This window comes from Podarcis gaigeae (assembly GCF_964106915.1).
Source record: "Podarcis gaigeae genome assembly, chromosome: Z".
Lineage (NCBI taxonomy): Eukaryota > Metazoa > Chordata > Lepidosauria > Squamata > Lacertidae > Podarcis > Podarcis gaigeae.
The window spans coordinates 19,388,051-19,411,200 of record NC_139691.1 but is presented as its reverse complement, the minus strand read 5'-3'; the positions used below and the strand labels follow the sequence as shown (position 1 = coordinate 19,411,200).

The 23,150-nt window shown below is 46.3% G+C and overlaps 1 protein-coding gene across 2 annotated transcripts in view; it reads right to left on the bottom strand.

Annotated features, from left to right (window-relative positions):
• Positions 1–13,070: 13,070 nt before the first annotated feature.
• The window catches only part of LOC310836672 (gamma-aminobutyric acid receptor subunit gamma-4), a 41,368-nt gene continuing 31,288 nt past the window's right edge, over positions 13,071–23,150 (bottom strand). Inside the window, exons 6-9 of one of the 2 annotated variants that reach the window (XM_083722346.1) lie at positions 19,968–20,105; positions 18,270–18,422; positions 15,108–15,310; positions 13,071–14,326 (exon numbers count right to left, since the gene is read on the bottom strand). In XM_083722346.1, coding sequence (XP_083578472.1) covers positions 14,018–14,326; positions 15,108–15,310; positions 18,270–18,422; positions 19,968–20,105 — 803 coding nt within the window. In that variant the 3' untranslated portion in view covers positions 13,071–14,017. The remainder of the gene's footprint in view (positions 14,327–15,107; positions 15,311–18,269; positions 18,423–19,967; positions 20,106–23,150) is intronic. The other variant, XM_083722347.1, reaches the window with a different exon arrangement.

Genomic DNA, 23,150 nt, shown 5'->3' with positions numbered 1-23,150 from the left:
CACCCATTTGTTAGAAATAGAAATCAGAAGAGGATGCTTGATTCAAATACCTACCCAGTCTGGGAGCATATCAGGTGGCTGCTTTGTGGTGCTCCAGATCCAAGCTGCTTCCTGTTCCTCCCCAGCTCTCCCCTGGATCACTCCCCCTCCCCAGCAAAGTCCCTTTAGGGCCTTGGCCAGATTGTCATCAGCCATTGTGGAGTGGGGGAAAGGGGAGATCCATCTGCCCACCCCACCTCTAGGAACAACCAGTGCCTTTCTTTCCCAATGCTGAGTGTAAGTGGTCTCCAGAACAACCATTGCTAACTCAATCTCTTTTGATATGGATGGCTGGTTACCATGTCTCGTTTTATGGGAGCTAATTGCTAGGAAGTTGCTTCTTAAGCCATGTTAAATAGAAAACAATAGTACCGCTCCATTCTGCTTTGGTCAGACCCCACATGAGGTCCTGTGTCCAGTTCTGGGCACCCCAATTTGAGGAGGAGATTGGGAATCCAGAAGGTGTGAAGAGCAGAGGAGGGCAGCCAAGATGATGGTCTGGAAACCAAGCCTTATGAAGAACGATGGAAGGAGTTGGCAATGTTTGCCTGGAGAAGAGAAGAAAGAGAGGTTAGATGAGAGCCACCTTCAACTCCTGAAGGGTTGTCACATGAAAGATGGAGAAGGCTGCTGCTCCAGAAGGGAATGCTGGATGGATTTTGATGAGCAGGAGAGGAGATTTTATTTAGTATTCATGCTTCCTCTTTCTTACAAATATCTCTTTTAGCAGAGTGAAAAGCACCAGCCATGTGCAACTTATCTCTAGAAGCTATGAACATTACAGATATCCATTGTCCAGTTCAAAATGGACTTCCGGGTCGGCGCCATCGCCGAATGGCGGACTCCCTCCGAGCTCCGGAGGGAGCCGGCTTGGCAGGGGCTGGGTCCTACCGCACCGGCGATGCGGGGACCCTTAAAAACCACGGCCAGATGAGGCCGTGGACATGGAGACTCGGCTGGCACCGTTAGCACCCTCCCGACTCGTGAAGGAGCCTTTTTAAAGGCTAAGGATCGGGTGCCGGGGAGAAGCGTGGTGCTTTGAGTTCTCTGCTATCCCTGCCGAGCGCAGCCGCATGCCATCCGGCGGAGAGCGCTGACTTCTTCCATTGAAAATTTGGATCTAAAGAAGAACCCGTGAGTAATTGGAATATGGACTAAAAAAAAAGGGGATAAATTTTTAAAATTTGGAGCGAACGGGGGAGGCGGAAAAAAGGAAGTCAGCCCACCCCTAAATTGTAGAAGAGCCAAAACAAAGGACTGGACAACTAAGATCGAGTGTAACCTTATTTCGCCGAATTAGCAACTTCGCGAGGGAAAATTATAAGATTGAGCTGGAGGAGAAAAGTGGAATTGTTTTTTAAAAAAAGCAACCCCCCCCCCCCGGAATCCCTGGAGCGATTCGTGAAACTGCCTGGAGAAGAGCAATGGAGGTTTTGACAGCTGTCAAAGAGCTGTCAAAAAGGAAGATTAAAATAGAGACTTTGTTATGAGGACTTTGCCGGTTACATTTGTTATAAATTGAACATAAACTGTTTCAAATATGGGCGAACAAGCTACTTGGACTGGTGGATGTGATTCTGGAAGGGAACTTTGCTACTGTAATCCATCTAGAGGAGCTGAGGGATATTGCAAGTGTTTTTGACAGGAAACTTGAACAGTTGAATGGAACTTTTAATCTCCTGGGAAACTGCAGGAATGGAACTTTATTTTGTCTACAGAGGTCTTTACACTACAGGAAACAATGGAACTATTTGTTGGAAAATGAAAGGAACATGATGCAATGCTTTGCTCCTGAATAACAAGCCCCTGCAGAGACACTAGAAACTTTTGGAAAAAGAACATTTCTGTGGGAGAACAGAGAAACAAAAAGGAGGAGAATGATTGACAAGAACAAGGAAACAACAAGAACTGGACAGAACTGGGAGAGGGAACATTTGGGATATCCAGGTTTGACAAGCTTATGGAAACAAAATTGGAGTTTTTACTCCTGGATATAAAAACCTGGATAGAAGAAATGGGCCCCTCTTTTGATAGACTCCTTCTATGATTGGACATTCGTAATTAAAGACTGGCAAAGAACCTGAGGGACATAGTGTAATGTGGGAACTCCAGGAAGATATTAGAAGTAGAGGGATAGGTGAAACGCAAAGGGGAAAGAGGGGAGGGAAAGTTGGAATCCAAAGGTTGTAAAATCACTACTCATATTTGTTTTATTTCCATCTGTACTATGTTTGAAAGGGGGGAACTCGTGGAAGGGAATAGATCGATCTTAGGGGATGGGAATTTGGATAAATTGGGTTATTGATGATGAGTGGAATTTGGGGATAAGAACTTGTTGAATTTAATTGCTTATTTGGAAGATTTGGAACACAAGAGGGGGTAGGGAGGGGAAGTCCTGGTTAATGGCAAAAAGTTTATAAATTGGATTTAATTTGTTTTAATTTGTTTTAATTTGGAAAACCTTAATAAAAATTATTATAAAAAAACAAAAAAAACAAAATGGAGATTGCTCTCTGAAGGGGAGCAAATAAACATCCTCCCCCATTGCAGGTAGAAAAAAGAGTGTGAAGTGGACAGAAAGAAGTAGATTTAGTTTCTATGGTTCCCTTTCCCACCACAAAAGTTTAGAGGATAATACATCATAGAGTCCCCTGACTATTATGAAATCTGTGATTTGGTTGCAGATCCTTCCACAGAGAGCACCCAAATCAATAGATTCAAATGACAAGGAGATTCCGCCTAAACTCTAGGAAGAACTTTCTTCCCAAAGAGCTGTTCAGCAGTGGAATGGACTCCTTTGGAAGGTGGTGAATTATCCTCTACAGGAGGTTTTCAAACAGAGGTTGGATGCTGTCAATGATTCTTTAACTATAAATCCTGCAGTAAAGGGGTTGGACTAGATGATCCTTGGAATTCCTTCTAACTCTGCAATTCTATTATTCTAATTTCATGAGGTGCCTCCTCAACTTTCTTAGCTCCCTATTCGTGAATCCTCTGCTCTCTGTGACCCACTAAGGTTAGTGCCCTGCAGATTTATTTATTTTATGATATTTATTTGGCAATATTTATATCCTATTTTATTGAGAAAGACCTCTAAGTGGTTCAGATAAAATATTCATTGAACGGTCCCTAGAGGCCAAATCATTGAGCTGGAGTGCTCAGAGTGACACAGACTCTGGGGCGTCCCTCTACATGCTAGGCTGCATTTTCCTTCTGCAGGATGAGGATTCTGCTAATGCCCAAACCTGCCCAACACTCAGCAAGGACAAGGGACAAGTCATGTGCCCCTTTGCAACCACCTGGTATCAGGTCTGATAAAGGCGGCATGAGGAAAGTGGGCTGCCAGCTGCAGCAAGGAAAAACCTCCTCTTGGGCTCTGCTCCTCCTGCTTTCTGGCATTTGCTTCCTCTCTCCCTTCCTCCCCATGAGCCTTCAGCAATTTCTAGGCCAGCTGTCCACAGACGTTAGCCTCATCTCACTCCCCTTTCCTTTTCCTCCCCCCTCCAACCTCTTTCACCACATCCTGGTCTGCTGCTGAGATCTTTCTTCGCCTTTGGAAAAACAGTGAGGAGGTGGCTGCCAACTGTGCCAGAGAGACACCAGCCAGCCTGCACCAGACCATAGCTCCTGGGCCTTGATCCATCAGCCACATATTTTTTGTGGAGGGCAGTGTGCATGTTTGTGTGTAAGACAAATGACTTTAAAAAATGTAATTCTAGGCCTGATCCAGCCCCAGTGGTGTAATGTCTAACCCTAAGCAGATAAGAATATAGGAAGAAACCTGCTGGATCAGGCCCAACAGAGCTCATCTGGTCCAGCATCATGTTCTTGTGGTGGCCATCCAGATGCCTGTATGGAAGCCCACAAACAAGACCAGAGCACAACAACAATACTCTCCCCTCTTGCAGTTTCCCGAAGCTTGTGTACATAAGCATTAATGCTTGCAACCATGGAGGCAGAGCATAGTCACTATCACAGCTAGTAGCCATGGGTGTAATACACAGATGGTTGGTGGCGGTAGCAGTCTTTCAGTAGGGATGTAACTGGTTCACCAGTTTCCACAGAGTCTTGCAAGTGATTCCTCTCTACCAAGACCTTATTACTTACTCAGATGGTAGCCTAGTTAGAGTAGAGTGATAGATCTGTCTGGAGTTGATCTCTTCTGCTGCCCAGTTGTTCTAGTCAAGGCTGCTGCAGAGGTAGAGTTACATGTCAAGATGGTCAAGGATGCCTGGAAGGGTTGAAACTTGGCAACCTGTTTCAAAGAGTTCACCCAGACTTCCTTTTGTGCCATGTTTGTACAATTTGTTTTTTTTTAATATAATAATATTTTATTAAGTTTTACAGAAGATTAACAATCAACAGAAATCTTAAGAAAAAACAACAAACATCAAAAATACAGACAAAACAGAAAAAAGAAAAACATAGAAAAAGAAAATTTAACATAAAAAAAAACTCTTTTTCAATTTAATAACCTTCAAAACCTTATTTTCCTTACTTCCACCCGCTTTCCTTTCTTGTATTCCACTTTAAAAATTAGTTCAGCAAGCTCATTCATTATTTATTTTCATCCTTTATCCCTCCCTTTATACTCTTATTTATCTTAGTCACTAGAACCCCTTCATTTCATTTTCAATGCCTTCAACATTCATAAATTGTACAATGTTTTTGTAGATAGGCTTTAAACTTCTTCCAAATTGTTTGTACAATTTGTTTGTACAATTTGGGCTCATCCACACTTAGCTTTTGAGCAATTCTTCTTCTTCTTCTTCTTCTTCTTCTTCTTCTTCTTCTTCTTCTTCTTCTTCTTCTTCTTCTTCTTCAGTAGCTTTCCCTGCAAAAACCCACTACCACTGAATCAGAAGAAATGGCACTCCAAGGAAAACCTGAATTGCTATTTGTTACAAGTCAGCATTAAAGAGCAGGTTTTCCAGGGGAAAGTGAGGGTGGGGGAGGACTCAGACACAGAGCTTTAAAGCACAGACCTGTGCCAATAGCATGGGGCAAAAGTTAAGTGTGGATGAGCCCAAGTCTCGGAGCTCATTCTTTCTGAGCAGGGAATCTGTCCCAGAGGCTTGAGGCTGATGAGCGACAGGGTGGGGGTTCTGGAAAGTGCTTTTAACAAAAGCAGAGGTCCTGAAATCCACTTAGCTGATCAGAACCATCTTGCTTTTTTGAAGCATCAGCATCACACTTCGTGCTCAGGAAAGGTGATGCTGCACAAAGAAGAGAAGGTAAATGCATTTGCAAGATGCATCAGCAGTTCCAGCCTATGGAAGAAGACAGAAGGGGTGCAATTATTCTGCCCCACTTGGCACTCATCAGGTGCCTGGTGTCCCCAGATCACATCCAGATTTAGATAATACACTCAGTGGCACTCAGAAGAAGTTGGGTATCCACAGTGGCCTTGGCCAACAAGCCTGCCCTCCGCCCCCCACGCATCATTTCTAGTTTCCTTGGGTGAGGACAGCAGTGTACCCAGGAAATTGTAGACCCTGGACTCAATGGACTCACAGCCCTCTCTCCTTTGAATTATCTCCTATATTATTATTCCAGCTGCAAAGCACAGAATTCTATCTAATCCATTGGTCCATTCGTCATCTGTAGCAATGACTGACCAGCATCTATAATAAGGAAGCCCCAGCGGGCCCAAGAATGCCCACATTGGGTGGGTGCTGATACAGACCCTGATACAGGTCCCACTATCCTCCAATGCTCTGTGGGGGTGGGGGGTGGTATGGGGACCATCTGGGGCTGTGGACTCCAAATGTTGGCCCCAAGGTCCAGCCCTCACTACACCACTGTGTGGTACAACTGCGGCTAATTTCCCAGAGCTGCTGTAAGAGTAAAACTAATCTGGGCCTCTGATATTCTTTGGCACCACAATGTTGACAGCGCCATCAAACAGACTTATGAATAAATCAATGTGAAGGGCTCTGATCTGGCACCAACAGAGCCAGTTCAGACTGGGCTGCATCCGTTTCACAACAACTTCAAAGCCTCCAACAGAGCTTTGATTTGGCTTTTGTGAATTAAACACGCAAGTACCCCCCAGACAAATTGGGGAGGAGGAAGGGACAGAGCAGCAACTGCCACATGTGTCTTCCTGTGCAGAAAAGAAGGTCTGGATCTGGCACAAGCAATTGCCAAAGTTCAGAGCTGGGACAAGGCACTCACAACTTTATCTTTTATTCATCATTTATGCCTGAATCATCTTCATTCTCTTTTTCATATATTATAGAATCATAGAACTGTAGAGTTGGAAGGTATCCTGAGGGTCATCTGGTCCAACCCCCTGCAATGCAGGAATGTCCACTAAAGCATGCGTGGCAGATGGCCATCCAACCTCTCCAAGGGTGGAGAGTCCACCAAGGGAGTTTGCTCCACTGCCACACAGCTCTTGTTGTCAGAAAGTTCTTCCTGATGTTTAGTTGGAATCTCCTTGCTTTTTGTTTTGTTTGTCTGTTTTGAATTTTTAAAAAAGATTTCCCCATAATGCAGTAAAATTACAACTAGAAAAAATACAAATTGAGTAAGTAAAATGCAGAGTCCTCTCTTAAAACTAATTCTTGGCTCTTATCACCAAAGAGGACAGTAGCTCCTCCCAGCTGTCACCTGGAACTTTTCCTTTCTTCTCCCAACCTTTGGCCCTGGGAAACCAACCTTTTCCTGTCTCTCATCCAAGGTACTGCATCAACCACCCCCATGACCATACAATCTCTGGACTTACTAAAGGCCCTTAACATTGGACAAGAAAGAAAGAAAGAAAGAAAGAAAGAAAGAAAGAAAGAAAGAAAGAAAGAAAGAAAGAAAGGGGAGAGAATAATAAAATAAAAAAGATAAAAGCGGGGAAAGCATTAGAAAAAGAAAACTTCCAGTTTTCCAACTACCAATTACATAAAAAAGAAAATATAATTATTTAAAACATTCAGTCCATGCTAACATCCATCTTCTCCACTTTCTGTTAAACAATATTTCTTTTAAGTCAAGGTGTCTCAGAATCATTTATTTCTTTTTCACATGAAAACTCCAAGAAAGTTTCCCTATTATTATTGATAAATCTTAACTCCCCCCCCTTGTAACTTTCCCTCCATTAATTCTCACCACCCTTACTCCATATTGAATGCTAATAAATTCTTCCATCCATATCCATCTTAAAGTCTCACCACTTTGATCACACATTGAACTAATATTCAATATTTTTACATCATTATATATCCATTAGTTCATGTCCTGTTCAATGTTCAATTCCATTTCCTGTTGAATTTCCATCTCTTGTGTTTACGATAGTATCCTGACCTCCTTCTCTAGGACCTTCCATTTTCTTTTCCCCCAGTTTTTTTTTCCAGACAAAGTACCATAATCTTAATAGTATCATTGTCTGAATTTGTCCCAGATCATATGCAGAATAATTCCTCTTTGCTAGAACTGAAGAAAAGCCAAGACTCAAGTTTCCCCCAAGCATTCTTCCCTCTCAATTCCATCGGTACCACATCCAATTAATATTCCATCTCACCATTTGTGACCTTATAATCTCTTTCTCCTCCAAATCCTTGTCTGGAAGTCATTTCCATTTCAGCAGGTTCGAAAGCGTACCTGCGCAAGTAGATAAATAGGTAGGTAAGGTAAATGGCGTTTCTGCCACGGTGTCCCATTGTGCCAGAAGCAGTTTAGTCATGCTGGCCACATGACCCAGAAAGCTCTCTGTGGACAAACACCAGCTCCCTTGGCCTGAAGCGAAATGAACACCACACCCCATAGTCTCCTTTGACTGGACTTAACCATCCTGGGGTCCTTTACCTTTACCGTTTTACACAGATATTTCAATGTCACAAATTACTTGGAGCAGCCCTAGAGCCACACTGAGAGCTTGTACACACTTCTGCTTTTTCCTGCCTAGAAAGCATGGGCTTGAGTGGTTTTGCCTCTTCCCTGCCTTTGAAAACCCACACCTTAGTGCTAAATTGGAGCAAAAGTCAATCTGGAGAAAACCCAATTAACGTTTGCTTTGATTCAGAGGTAAACAGTAGGTCTTCCCAGGGGCAGGTTGCAGGGCTAGTGGAAATGTGGATGAGCCCTGAGTCACACACACAAAGCAAGTGGCTCCACAAGCTGAAGGATGGAAGGTTCAGGACAGACAAAAGACAGTCATTCTTCATGCATGCCTATGGAGCTCACTAACACAGGAGGCAATGATGGCTTCAAAAGAGGATTTGATCTATCAGGAGACCTTGCCAATAAAGATCCGTATAGTTAAAGCTATGGTTTCCCAATAGTGATGCATGGAAGTGAGAGCTAGACCATAAAGAAGGCTGATCGGCAAAGAATTGATGCTTTTGAATTATGGTGCTGGAGGAGACTCTTGAGAGTCCCATGGACTGCAAGAAGATCAAACATATCCATTCTTAAGGAAATGGATGTGCTCACTGAAGTGCTCACTGGAGTGTTCACTGGAAGGACAGATCCTGAAGCTGAGACTCCAATACTTTGGCCACCTAATGAGAAGAGAAGACTCCCTGGAAAAGACCCTGATGTTGGTGTTACCGGAAAAATCTGAGGGCTCCCTTGGACAAAAACAAAGACACCAACTAGGATAACTTGGAGCAAAACAGCAGCCTGTAGGCTTGGCCTTTATTGAACTGTTGCAACAGGGTGCTCCCCTCACTTGCAGGAGAGAGGAAGGACCCAGAAAAATGGTGTGCAAGACCTTATAAAGACTTTTGAAATTGCCACCCTGTAGATCAAGACCACCCCCAGAAACATCATGCATACATCACAGAAGGGGTGTAACCTAAGACCACCCCTCAGATACATACATCACAGAAAGGAGGGGTTGAGGGAGGAGTTGTGGTGGTAACCTGAGTGTCCTGTCACCTGGCTGGTTCCCCCTTTCCCCCTCCCCATGAGTACTTTCCAGGTGACAGAGGGGAGTTTGCAGTTTCCTGCCCCCAGAGGGAAGAGCTGATTATTGTCTTTTGTTCCAGTCCATGCTGAATCCACTCCCATATGCAAGTTCTTTGTGATCTTGATGGTCTTCTGACTAGGACCATCAGGGTTGGCATAGCAACTGGGCAGGGCTCCAGTGTATGTACTGGTATGCTCAAGGATAATGGCTGCCCTGTATCAAACCTTCCCCATTTTGTAGTCCTTCCTTCATGGAGGAAAATAAAAGTGGAACAGTGCAAATCCGATGTACGGTTGATTTTCTAGGAATTTATAACAGAAGCGTAGCGTATGTAGTATGTGAGTGTGAGTAAAGTTTGTACAAACTGAATGATTGGGGGGGGGGGTTTCCTGCTACATTGGGAAAGATGGGGGCACAAGGAGAAGGGGACGAGAGAGGACGAGATGGTTGGACAGTGTTCTCAAAGCTACCAGCAAGAGTTTGACCAAACTGCGGGAGGCAGTGGAAGACAGGAGTGCCTGGCGTGCTCTGGTCCATGGGGTCACGAAGAGTCGGACACGACTAAACAACTAAACAACAACACTAGCCATGTAGGCAGTGCTTTGCCTCCACATTCAGAGGCAGCAATGCTACTTACGGTAATATCAGTTGCTGGAAACTGTAGGAAGGGAGAGGGCTCTTGTGCCCAGGTCCCACTTGCTGGTTTCCTCTCATGGGCAACTGGATGGTCACTGTGAGAGCAAGACCAGTTGAACCATTGGCCTGATCGAGCAGGCTCTGCATTTGTTCTTATGGCCAATCATTAATTTACATTGGCTTACTTCCTTCCCCAGTTGATTTCCTCTCAGATCAAAACCATGCATCCTCTCTTGTGAAGCATCAGGAGGATCAAATCCCAGAATAGCAGGAATGGGACACCCCCCAACCCCAACATTGCAGAGCAGCCTGGTCTGTGAGTCCCCAACATTCACACCTCATGCTAATGATGTTCTCTTTTCCTTAAATGCAACAAAGACATTGCAAAGAACATCTCCAGCTGAGTGCTCACGAAGGTGCTGGCAGCAACTGAACCAACCCCTAATTTAGGTCACCTTGTGTATCAACCACAGCTAGTTCAGAATATTCATAAATTTAATTATCAGAGGATAAAAAAGACAGACACAATTTGACATGATTTCCTCTCCCTTACATTCTGCCTCAACGTCTCTGCCCCCACCCTCCCACTCTACACACTGAGCTGCATTTTATTCTACTGGGAACATTGAGGGTCCTCCTAGCAGCCCCACCTTGAAATAAAACACAAATGCTTATTCTGCTCACATCACTTCATGTTTGCATCACATTTCCCTTTAGTTATTCAGTTTACTTTGGTTGCCTCCCCTTGCATTACCCTCCCCCATTTTGGATTCAAGTTGGCCTTTTCATTCTGTGCTTAAACAGCTCTCTCTCACATACACACACCTCAAAGCACAGACAGTCTCAGGCCCATGCCAGGGAGTTCTTGTAGATCCTTTCCAAGGCTTGCAAGACCTGCTGCTCTGCACTTTAGCAGGGATTTTGTGTTCAACGTGCTAAAAGATTAAAAAGCTGATGGAGCCATCTTCAGGCTCATCCCCCTTGTCCTATGCCTAGAAACCACAGGTCTGAGCAGTATCTGTGCTTTCTATGCACGAGTCTGAGTGGTTTCCCCCTTGCCCCACTCCTTTGCCGGGGGAACCCCACTCTTTCGTGCTACATCAGAGCAAAGGTCAATATAGAGACAACTCGTTTGTTCTAATTGAGTGCTAAAGAGACATTTTCCTCGGGGGGAAAGCAGTGGGGAGAGAGGAAGTATGGATAAGCCCTTATTGAAATATTGCAGTTGGGTGCATGTTTGTGCATGTAGGAAGACAGGGACAAGTTACAAAAAAACAACTTGCTGCTTTCCTCCAACCCTAACCATGGCCATTTCCCCATGACTATTGAGCATGGGCAAATGTTCACAGGCAGGTGTGTGAGAGAGAATGCGCTTCCACCAGAAAGAGGGCTGAAAAGTGAGATGAGCGCCGCACCCCATAGTCACCTTTGACTGGACTTAGCCGTCCAGGGGTCCTTTACCTTTTACCTTTGCTGGTGGGAGAGCCTTCCTTAATCCATCTTCAAGCAGAGCCCTGCTGAGCTGCACACTGTGGGAGCTGAACTAAATGACCTCTGAGAATCCTTCCAACTCAGCAGTGCTGTGAAAAGCAGTATCAACGCAGTGCTTCCCACCTTCAGCCCACCTGTGAAACAGAAACATTCCCTAGCAACAACTTCATGGCTCAAGCACCACCAGTGATGGGTTTAGGAAAGCCTTCTGAGCCTCCCTGTGACCACAACAGGCAATACTGGGCGCAGTGAAAAAACTGTTCTGACCCGCATGGAGGTAGCTTTCCGTCATATGTGGAGGTAGCTTTCCTAAGCCAGGGGGGTGCACCTCCCCCTTCCCTAATACCTCCTATGGCAACACCTATCCATCACCGTGCTCTTTATGTCAATCATCTACATGGCAACAGGCCTGTGAATCAATCCTCAATCCTTTGCACATGAAGCCTTGGTTTCTTTGCAAAGAGAGATTGAGAGGGAGGCAGTTAGCACCTGAAACCCACCCTCCCCAGGCCAGGAGATCCTGGCTTGGCCTACATGGGCAGCAGGTGCCTGTGGGTAACCTTAAAGCCAGCAGTACCTGTCCAGGGGGCAGCACTATGTATGTGGCAGGGGAGGGGAAACCCCCATGCAGGGCCATTGACCCATCCTCTCTTCCCAAAGCCAGAGGCCAAGGACAGGTGTCTCCCCCCATGCCCATCCTGCTGGTCCTCGATGCAGCCACTCAGGCCAAGTAGCTCCTGCCTCGCAGCTGAATCCTGGCTTGGTCTCACCAGGAGCTCCTTCTCCAAATGTTGGGCCTGCTGCAAGGTAGTGAGGTTCACCCTCCCGCTTCCCCAGAGTCCCTGTGAGGCTCGTTTTGTGACTGAATTGAACATGACACATCATTATTCGGATCATATTCCACAGTGTCAGAGCCCATCTCCCAGTCTGCCTGGATTTTCTCTCTGAGAAGAGGGCCTGGCTATCCCTGTCAGCGTCTTTTCCACATCCCACATGATCGCTCCCAGAGACAGCCCTTTAATGTAGCACTCACTCGTAAAGTATGTTCTCTTTAAAACATTTATTTGCAATTTACATCATGAGTAAATATTAATGGGATGAGGCTTTGAGCAAATGGAAACAGATTGTGAGGCTGACAGCAGGGGCAACTGCCTTCCCTGTGGCTTACACCAGTTCAGGATCCTGTTCTTCAGGGAGATGCTCTGTGCTTTTCACTGAGCTGTGCATTTTCCAGCACTGGTGAGGGCTGCATTGACTGCCCCTATGTCCATTTATTTGACCTGCAAGAGGGGGGGGATGAAGTAGAAAGGTCCCCTCCCACCACCTCCCCTCATTCTGTTTAGCAGATTTGTGTGAAATGGCCAATGCTGAAAGCACCAACCTTGATGGGAAAGCTGGCTGCTTGCATCCAGCCCGTTACATTTCCAGCTACCTATAAGAACATAATATTGGGATGTGAATAGATGCTAGGAGAGGATATAAAGGTAAAGGTAAAGGAACCCCTGACCATTAGGTCCAGTCGTGACTGACTCTGGGGTTGCGGTGCTCATCTCGCTTTATTGGCCGAGGGAGCCGGCGTACAGCTTCCGGGTCATGTGGCCAGCATGACTAAGCCACTTCTGGTGAACCAGAGCAGCACACGGAAACACCGTTTACCTTCCCGCTGGAGTGGTGCCTATTTATCTACTTGCACTTTGATGTGCTTTCAAACTGCTAGGTTGGCAGAAGCAGGGACTGAGCAACAGAAGCTCACCCCGTCGCAGGGATTCGAACCACCGACCTTCTGATCGGCAAGTCCTAGGAGAGGATATATTTATTAGTTATCCCTCCTCCCTCATGTTTGTGAGTTCAGCAGTGCTATCCCATTGCAGCTTAAAAGGGTATCTTAGGCTAATTTTAGCCTTTTCATTCAACTAATTCAGGATGCTTTAAGGCAGACTGGATTTTCCTGGAGTTTCCCCCTTTACTCCCCCTTAAAACAATAACCACACAAACAGTCTTGTAAAAGGTAAAAATAACATTTACTCACTCAGAATACTTTTTGAAGAGTAACAGATACAGTAGCTTTGTTCAGGCAGGCTTAAAATGGTAATTCAGCTACAAAGACATACTTAAGTCTAGCTTAAAATGGTGTCTGAGCTGGAGCTCAGACTTGGCAGACGTTCTCACATTGCTGGCACAGCAGAAAGAGATGAAAAAGAATAAGGAGAGTCTGCCAAGGCAGGCAGGAGAATATATACAGCTACACCCTCCCCCCTGTCAGGGCACAGTGGGAGCATCTCTTGCAAAGTTCTCTAGCAAGTTTACAGGAAAACTCTGTGAGCTTCAGCTCCTATTATGTGCCTATCTAGCAAAACATGAATTGTTGATTTGACAGCCTTTTAAACATCCCACACATAAGATGAGCCCTGCGAGATCAGGCCAATGGCCTATCTTTGTGTAGTATCCTGTTCTCACAGTAGCCAGCCAGATGCCCCAAAAGGGAAGGAGCAGGACCTGAGCACAAGAGCCCTCTCCCCTTTGTGGTTTTCAGCAACTGGAATTTAGAGCTGTTTGGTCTCTGGCCATGGAGACAGAGAACAGACATTGTAATAAACTACAGGGGGTGGGAGTGGTGATGGAATTCGGAGGATATGCAGCAGGGTGAGTGAGGGGACAGCAATGGCTTTTTCTCAACTGAATATTACAGACAAAAGCATTTTAAAGGTGTCAAGCCTACATACTTGATCATAGAAAGCCTCCCTGGCCACTGCAGCAACCCCAAACCCCTACATGTCTTAGCCAACATGGGTCAAGAGGGAAGCCTCACAGTCTCCAGGGGCAGCAACTCTTTAGACTGGAGGGGCCTGACAGCTGCACCCTGCAATCCCAGCTTTGGCAAGTGAGGAGGAAAGGAGAGGCGAACTTCAAAGTCCTCCTTTTGTGCAGACCTTTACTGGAGGAAACTCAGAGATAGAGATAAGCAATCCAGTACACAATGTTGAACAGCAGGAAGGCTGTGGGGAAGAAAACCCGGGAGTAGGAGTCCAGGCGGGAAATGTGGATGCGGATTCTGCCTTCTCGCCAGGTGCCCGTCTGACAGTCCTCAATGCAGCAGAAGAACCGCTGACACTCCTTCCCTTCCAAGCAGGAGGGCTCCAGGTCTTCGCTCTCCACCTCTTCACTGTTGCCCTCGACTTCAGGGGGCCAGTGCACCAGGCTGTTGATGTTGATGGCAGTGTAGGAGGGCATCATCAGGTGGGTATGGCTGGCTGCCTGGAGAAGGACAAGGAGCAAATGAGAGAAGGAGAGAAGGGGCACAGGGGCTCCCCCCCCTCCTGCCCAACCTTGTGGAACTGACAATCAAGTGCTGGCTTGTAAGGTGGCAGCAGGTGCAGCTCAGAGGTGTCCTTTTCTCCATCCCTCTGGCACAACTTTCAGAGGGGGAATAGACCAGATTGACCCCTCCCTAACCAATTAGCCCAACTGCCTTCTGGGACAAGATTTGGGGCCCCCAAAGGATCATCTGGAGTGAGGAGCCCCCCACCTCGCCCCACATCCTTTTTAATGCAAATTCCTGATGAACTTTGTGCTGTTGATGCTATTGGGGTGGTTGCACACCCCAAAAGCATCAAGAGCACAATAGAATACTATTTGCAGCTGCAAAAAGCTTCAGGGCAGTCACAGTGCTTCACTTCCAGTCATCACGTCTCCCGTAAATTGCTGCTTGAAACCCCATAACTTTGTTATACTGCAAAGCGCTCTGGTTTATTTTTCTCTGGCTTTTCCCTCTGGACAGCAATAATGTGGTAGCATCAGGGTAATACCACAGAGCTACTGATAAGGCAGAATAAATCTACCACTAATGTGCTATTTATTGCATCAAGAGCATGTTGCCGAAAACATACCGGCTGCAGCAAAATGCCAGCCTGGAGGGGTCCCTCATCACTTTCCTCCCTATGCTGGCTCCTTCCCTTGCCTGGATTCTTTGGAGGGACCCTGGGTGAGGCACCTAGCTCTACCAGTCACTGTCCTGTCCCCCCACCATCCCGCTCACCAGTCTGGGCTTCCTGCTGCTATGCTGCGTTGGCTTCTTGTTTCCTGCCAGGTAGTTGAGAGTGGCATACTCCATCAGGGCTGCAAAGACGAAGATGAAGCACACTGAGACAAAGAGGTCCATGGCAGTGATGTACGAGACCCGGGGCAGGTGCTTGCGGGAGATGGTGCTCAGGGTAGTCATGGTGAGCACGGTGGTGATTCCTGGGAATAGGAGGAGAACACCTGGGTAAAACTGCTGGACGCCTTGTTGAAGGTACAACTTAAATTGTATATAAAATGTTGTATTTAATTGCATTGTATTCAAGTTGTAAAAGAAGCTCTACGCATATAGCTAGTAATTTTCCCACTTGGTGTGGTAGGCTACCTAGTGACTAAGCCTTGTGACTAGATCAGGAATACAGTGGTACGTCCAGTTACGAACTTAATTCATTCCGGAGGTCCATTCTTAACCCGAAACTGTTCTTAACCTGAGGTCCGCTTTCACTAATGGGGCCTCCCACTGCTGCCGTACCACTGGCGCACGACTTCCGCTTGCATCCCAGGGCAAAGTTTGCAACAAGGGGTATCTACTGCCGGGTTAGCGGAGCTTGTTAGGGTTACCCGAAGCATTTGTAAGGAGGATGGTACGTAACAGGAGGTTTCACTGTATTAGATTTGCTACTCAACAGACAAGCTGTAATTTGAGTGTTTCCATGTATGTGTACAAGTGGTGGCCATTTTAGGCACATCCAACTGACATGCAATTGCCAATGCGCAGGTCCTTTTGGATCTGGAAGAGGGCAGAATGGAGGAGGAACAGGGTGTAATGCTTATAAGCACTCCACCAATGTGTGTATGGGGCCAGGAACAGAACACCCCCCCCCAACACACACAATGGTTGCCACCTGTATATATGTACATGAGACTGTTTGCAACACAAAGATGCAGGTAGGCTGTTGACAGCAAGCAGGAGAAGGACAAAAACACAGTATGTTGACTTTAGCAGAAAGCTACATTTTAGTAAAGGCATTAAAACCTCGCCCTAGGATTAGCGTGAGCAAGGTTTGTAAGAATGAAACTCAGTGCTTGGGTTTTTTTTGCAATGTATCTTTTTGTTACTTTGTAATATTTAAAACCATGCTCTGCAAGTAAAGCTTTAAAAGTTTATTTCTTGAGCAGAAGAAAATTTATTCTACACAAGGGTCAGATGAGAAATCTTCCTCTGGCACTATATCTAACATGCCTATGGCCACCAAGTGGTGTGAATAAGCCATGGGAGACCGTGGACATTGGGGCTTGGCTTCACAGGCTTCGGGGACGGGGCTGGAAGGGGTTAGCACAGTTGCTGTGGAGGTGTATGAAATCCATGTGGATTTGTTTTTCAATGCCACTATTAATAAGATCAAATATATATTCTTCCTAATTCTCCTCTCCCCCCTCCACACCCATTTTAGATGATGTTTCATTTAGACCCCCACCCACCCACCCAAAATATTTGCCATTAAAATACCATGTTTGAAAAGCATCCTTAATTGTCTTAAAAGCCAAACAAGATTCAGGATGCAGAGAATTCTAATGAGATTGAGACAAGGAGTTGCTTTAGGCAGTGGTTGAAATTGCTGATGGAGATGGGTTTGTTCCTCCCAAGGAACAAGAAACTTGGCATCTCCCCCCCCCCCCCGTGGGCAAAGAGGGGGTGGTCCAGAGATCCTATCATGCAGAGGACAATAATTTGGCATGTTACAGGGCAGGAGGAAGTGCAGAGAGACAGGGGTGCAGAGACGGGGGAAGAACCAACTCTCTGGTAGGAAAAATAGCCTGCCTGGAGCCATGAGCTCTGCGTTTGTTCAAAGAGCCCACACCTCCAGCTCCAGAACTTGTCCTCTGGTCTTCTCCAGCTGTGAGTACCAATTGCACAGATGCCATGACAGGACCTGGGGCTGGGCCAAAAAGATCCCCATGTACCCTAAACCTGCCCCACAAAAGAGGCTGTGCATGGAACTGGAAGATCACCCGCAATCACCAAGTAGATTATTATTGTTGCAAAGGTTGCACACAACCCCAATTCTGCCAAGCAGTGCATGAGATCCCAGGGGGTTCCAGATGCTCACCCAGAGATGTGTTTCTGTTGAGAATCAAGACACAGTCGAGGTTCAAGTGTCTTTAAAAAAATATGGTTTAATTACACATATTTACACCTGAGTTTATGGAATGTGTGGGGCTTTAGGGGAGGGGTAGTACTTCTGGTAATGCTCCTTCTGGGGATGTTTGTCTACCTTTGGTTCCCACCCTGCACTCAGCTCTCAACTGTGGCTCCTAGAAGCTGTCAGAATGTGACAATGGGGACACCGTGGGAAATGGCTTCAACTGACTGGCTAAACCAGGTGATGGTAGCCAATGGGTCTCAAACCCTCAGTGAGTTAGGGACTTCTCACTGCATGCAGTCTATGTTGGATTGAGCGGATGAGACCAATAGTCAGTCCAACGGTCAAGAAGGCAGTTTCTGCACATGCTGTAGAGGGAAGTAAGGAGCAGATGGAGCTCATCAACCTGGGAAGGTAGCCAATCTAAGAAAAGGTAAACTTTGATTCTATACCTCCACTGCCTTGCAGCTTTGCTCATTCATCAGAAAGGCTTCAAGAGTAAACCCTGATGAACAATCCATACCCCCTGCCTTGTGGGTCATATTTGGGAGAAGAAAAGGCTAAGGAGTAAAACCTACACAAACCAGGAGTCCCTAAGGCAGTTGTATACTGCCTTGTATGCTTCCTTTAGGCAACTCCTGCAGCTGAGTTGGCGCCAAACATATAGCTCTGCTTTCCTTTGGACCACTGGAGAGGTGCTGCTAACACAGCAGTTTCACCCCTAATTATATATTCCATTGTGTCTTGAGACAGATGACTGCCAACAACACCAGTGGTGTTGGACCTCTTTGCCTTTGGGCCACAGCCCTCCCCTGCAAGGGTCTTCCCCTCCTCACAAGAGTCACTCTAATTCCCTCAGCTTCCCTCCAGCTTGCTTCATCTCTTCCCTCTCAGTTTTGAGCGAACTAGCCTTCTTGCTCCATCACGCCATGCTGCCTGGTTTAGCCATCCCACTGAGATGGAATAACCACTGTACTTAGCTCCACCTCTTGGGTGCTGCAGGGGTTAACCAGAGCTGAGGGCAATGCCTTCCTTACCCAGAGATGTTCTGGCTGGTGTAGAGTCTCTCTTGATCCAGAAGGAGACCCAGGAAAGGACCACCGTCAGGATGCAGGGGATGTAGGTCTGGATGGCAAAGTACCCCATCCGCCTGCTCAGGTCAAAGGAGACGGTCATGACTATGTACTCCCCTAGAGAAGGCCACAGAGAGGAGGGCAGGTCAGAAGAACAGGCCACTCCGCAAATCACATTGCCACCTCTGCATGCCTTTATTTTATGCTGGGCTGCTGCAAAAGTCACGGCTTCTAGCTTGAGAGGCCATCTAAAGGCACCACACATGGTCTGATACTTGTATTTTCAGTTGAGGTAACACAGGAAATGACCCAATACCTAATCTGACCGTTGGTCCATCCAGCTTAGTATTGTATTTGCCAGGCATGGGCAAACTTGGCCCTCAAGATGTTTTGGTACTACAATTCCCATCATCCCTGACCACTGGGATGATGGGAGTTGTAGTCCCAAACCATCTGGAGGGCCAGGTTTGCCCATGACAGGTCTATGCTGACTGGCAGCAATGGCTCCTCAGGGTTTCAGGCAGTGAATGTTTCTTAACACTACCTGGAGATGCCAAGCATGAGACTGAAACTGGGATCTTCTGCATGCCAAGCAGGTGTTCTGCCAGACATAGGCCCTTCCCAAGGGGGAGGCTGTGCTTCTGCAGCAATGCTCAACAATGTCTGGAACTACCTTCACCACTGGAGCTGCACCTGCTCCATTTCCCTCCTTGGCTCCTAAATCCTTTTGCTCGCCACTTTGTAGGAAACATGTCTGTGAGAACTCCGGGTGTGGCCAACACGAGGGTCCAGAATAAGAGACCAGGAGGAAGAGTTCAGTCCTGCCCCCCTACAGTCTGGTCTGTGTGATGATCTATGCGTGCTTACAATGTGCTGTATTTGTGCATATATGAGGAGGGGTACTTGATTGCTTTGTGAAAGGAAGGTCAGGTGGATAATTGCCCCTTGGAGAAAAATTATTTCCTTGCTTTCTTTTAGCCAAATATTACAACATATTGGACAACGCAGGAGACATTCTGAACATTTTCAGTCACAGAGGTCAGCCTCCAGCAACCAAATTCAACTAGCCGGGAAAATGCATGATTAAGGCCTCCACCTTCCTGGAAGAAGGAACACTTGCCTTTTAGGCCTATCAGAGAGAATGGCTCCAATTAAAACCTTCTTTTTCCAAGCAATAAAAAATACTCATTTGCAGTCTGCCAATCATAAATGGATTAAGAGTATGGATTAATCAATGCATGATTTTAGCATAAATATTTCCTTTTCCAATGTAGCTTGTAGGAGTTTTGAATGTGCTCAGTATGTGGGGCTCAGGAACTGCAAGGGGGCTTCCAGGGAACTGGACGTATTAAAATGAACTCCAGAGAGCCCAAAGAGGTCCTGTGCCAAAGTGGAGGGGAAGCTCTGAAGGAAGGTGTTGTGGTGCCCTAAGGACAGCCTGGTACCTGCTTTTGGGAGCAGGGGAAAGAAAAGGAAGCAGATACAACTTCTGTGGGCTCTCAGCAAGAACTGGGGGGGCCCAGAGAGAGGCTGCCTCTGCACCCTCCACTCCTGCCTCCTCCTGCCCTCCCAGCCCTCCAGTCTCCAAACTATTCACTTGTTTTTCATGTGAAAAAACCACCACCTACAATGTGCCCAACTCCTGTGGGACAAATGTCTTACCAGCACCTGTCCTGAGCACCTCAGATGTGTTCCTCAGACCTGTGAAGTCAAACTGGTAGAGCCTCCAAGTTCGCTGGTCAGAGACTTCAATAGAGTACCTTCTCCAGCGGTAGATGATCTCCTCTCGTGGGTAGCCATCTGGAAGGAGCAGAGCAGACACAGGCAGGAAGGTCAAGGCCCATGCAAAGTGGATTCTCTTGCAAGCCACCTCACAGCTCCTCCCCCCTTCTGGGCTGGCTCAGAAGAACTGGTAGCCAAGGAAGATGTGCAAGGACTCTCTTTAACAACTTTAACCACCCTGCCCATCTGTGGAAGGTTCCTGATTGCATCTCCTCACCAGGGAAGTTTCCATATAGCTCAGTGGTAGAGCATCTGCCTTTCATGCAGAAGGCCCCAGGTTCAATCCACAGCCGTATCTCCAGGTAGGGTTGCAAAGAACTCCCTTCTTGAAACCCTGGAGTACCATTGCTACCAGTCAGTGTAGACAATACTGAGATAGTTTCCTTTTTTGCTTCACATTATTTTCAGGGCAACAGAGGGGGTCAGGAGGCCATGAGCTGCCTGGTAGAAGCTGGCAACCTCTCTTCCTAACAAGGGGCAAAACAGCGCAGCTGTCTACCAGCTCCATCTGGTACACAGGCTGAGACCCTACCTGCCCACAGACTGTCTCGCCAGAGTGGTGCATGCTCAGGTTATCTCTCACTTGGATTACTGCAATGTGGGGCTACCTTTGAAGGTGACCCGGAAACTACAACTAATCCAGAATGTGGCAGCTAGACTGGTGACTGGGAGCGGCCACTGAGACTACATAACACCAGTCTTGAAAGACCTACATTGGCTCCCAGTGCATTTCTGAGCACAATTCAAAGTGTTGGTGTTGACCTTTAAAGCCCTAAATGGCTTTAAAGTATACCTGGAGCATCTCTACCCCCATCGTTCTACCCAGACACTGAGAACCAGCGCCGAGGGCCTTCTGGCAGTTCCCTCACTGTGAGAGGCCAGTTACAGGGAACCAGGGAATCAGTAGTGGCACCTGCCCTGTGGAACACCCTCCCACCAGATGTCAAAGAGAAGAACAACTACCAGACTTTTAAAACACATCTGAAGGCAGCCCTGTTTAGGGAAGCTTTTAATGTTTGATGGATTACTGTATTTTAATATTTTGTTGGAAGCCACCCAGAGTGGCTGGGGAGGCCCAGCCAGATGGGCAGGGTATAACTAATAAATTATTGTTATTGTTATAGATCTAAGGTTGCCATATGTCTGGAATTTCCCGGACACAGTCGGTATTCGGCCCTCGTAAACAGTCACCAGGTAAAATTGCTGAAATGTCTGGGGAAATCTGAACATGTGGCAGCCCATGTTGGAAGTGTAGATTTTGCCAAATTAAAAATAGCTCAAAGACTCAGCCTTTGTCAGAAGCTGTTTGTGGTCCTGAATGTGATCAGACTGCCTCTCTCAAAAGTATGGCTGTTACCCTCAGACGTCCTTTCATTGGGATCCCTGTGCTTTTTGACTGCTAATGATTTCAGAATATTTTATATTGTTATATTTCATTATACCTATGTTACAATTTTTTATGATTTTGACTGGGTGCATCCATTTGCTAAATAGTAACTTAGCGAACTGTTCACCCCCACATCTTAAATTATTGCTGCATTAATTTAATATTTATATAAATGTTTATACAACTCAACCCACTTCGATCTGCAGAACTGTTCATGTTACAGGTGCTACACAATACTCATTCTGCATTTGGGAGGAATCAATCTTTTAGTGTAGCAGAACCCACACTTTGGAACTCCCTGCCTATTGACACCAAGCAGGTGCCTTCCCTGTACTCTTTTAAGCACCTGCTGGAAATGTTTTTTTAGGCAAGCCTACACATGTTTACATACGTTTTAATCTATTTTTAGCTTATTACATCTTTTAATTATTATCTGAACATTTAAACAGCTGTTTTCAACTTTTTTAACAGATAATTGTTTTATTCTTTTTGTAAACTACTTTGAGGTTTTTCTTTCAATTCACGTGGTGTATAAGTTTTATGAGATAGGTAAATAAATAAGATAAATATTGATGATAACAAAAATAAATCACTTGGCTGGGTAATGTTTTATCTTTTTTTTCTCTTAGGATGGTTAAGTGAGCCTTTTTAAAAATAATAAAGTTCCCTGTTGAACTTATGATAAATAAAATTTGCGGACATTGACTGAGGAAATTTGGAACATGGGGATCCTAAGATTCTGCCTTATGCAGCCTGCAAGTGGCCTGGTCAATGTTTTGTATGGGAGACCACCTGGGATCCCCCACCCGTGATGAGGGAAATGCAGTATACAAATGTAAGGAAGTGCCTTACGTTCTGAATCAGGCTCTTGGTCCACCAAGCACAGAGAGAGGCTCCTCTCAGCAGCTCATGGCATCCCAGGGGCTTCTTGGTGGTGATGCTGCCAGGGATTGAACCCAGGACCTTCTGTGTGCTAAGCAGGTGCTGAACCACAGAGCCAAGCATGCATACATGCACACACCTCTCCCACTGCTGCTTTGGGTGGTGGTTTCCTCTTTACCATTCCTCCCTGGGCAGATAACCTTGAAAAATGTCCCAGTGACTCCTCCTCAGGGTGCCCCCATTGGGGCATTTGGAGAGTGGTATGGGGAGGTGCCCATGCCCTTTACTGGCCCATGCCCTTATTTGCTTCTGAGGAGGCAGCATAAGTGGTGGCGTACTGGTTAGGGTATTGGACTAGGACCTGGAAGACCAGCGTTCAAGCTAAGTGTGTGGCACTGTCATGTGTGAGTGTGGGGACATCTTTTCATGTCTCCTTAGCTTCCTATCCAGCCACTAGCAGCCTCTAGAAGCCCCCCAGGAACAACAATGGTGGTGCTTGAGGAGGATGGAAGCTGCCAATCCCCAAAGGGCTTGGAGATAAAGCAGCAGGAGGACACAGTGGCTGTTAGCTCCCCACATTTGAAACGGGCAGCATTGTGCAGAGCACTTCGAGTTCTTTCCTCAATCTGTGTTGTCTTTTTCATTTGCAGTGGTATCTCGGGTTACAGATGCTTCAGGTTACAGATGCTTCAGGTTACAGACTCTGCTAACCTAGAAATAGTACCTCAGGTTAAGAACTTCGCTTCAGGATGAGAACAGAAATCGCGCAGCGGCAGCAGTGGGAGGCCCCATTA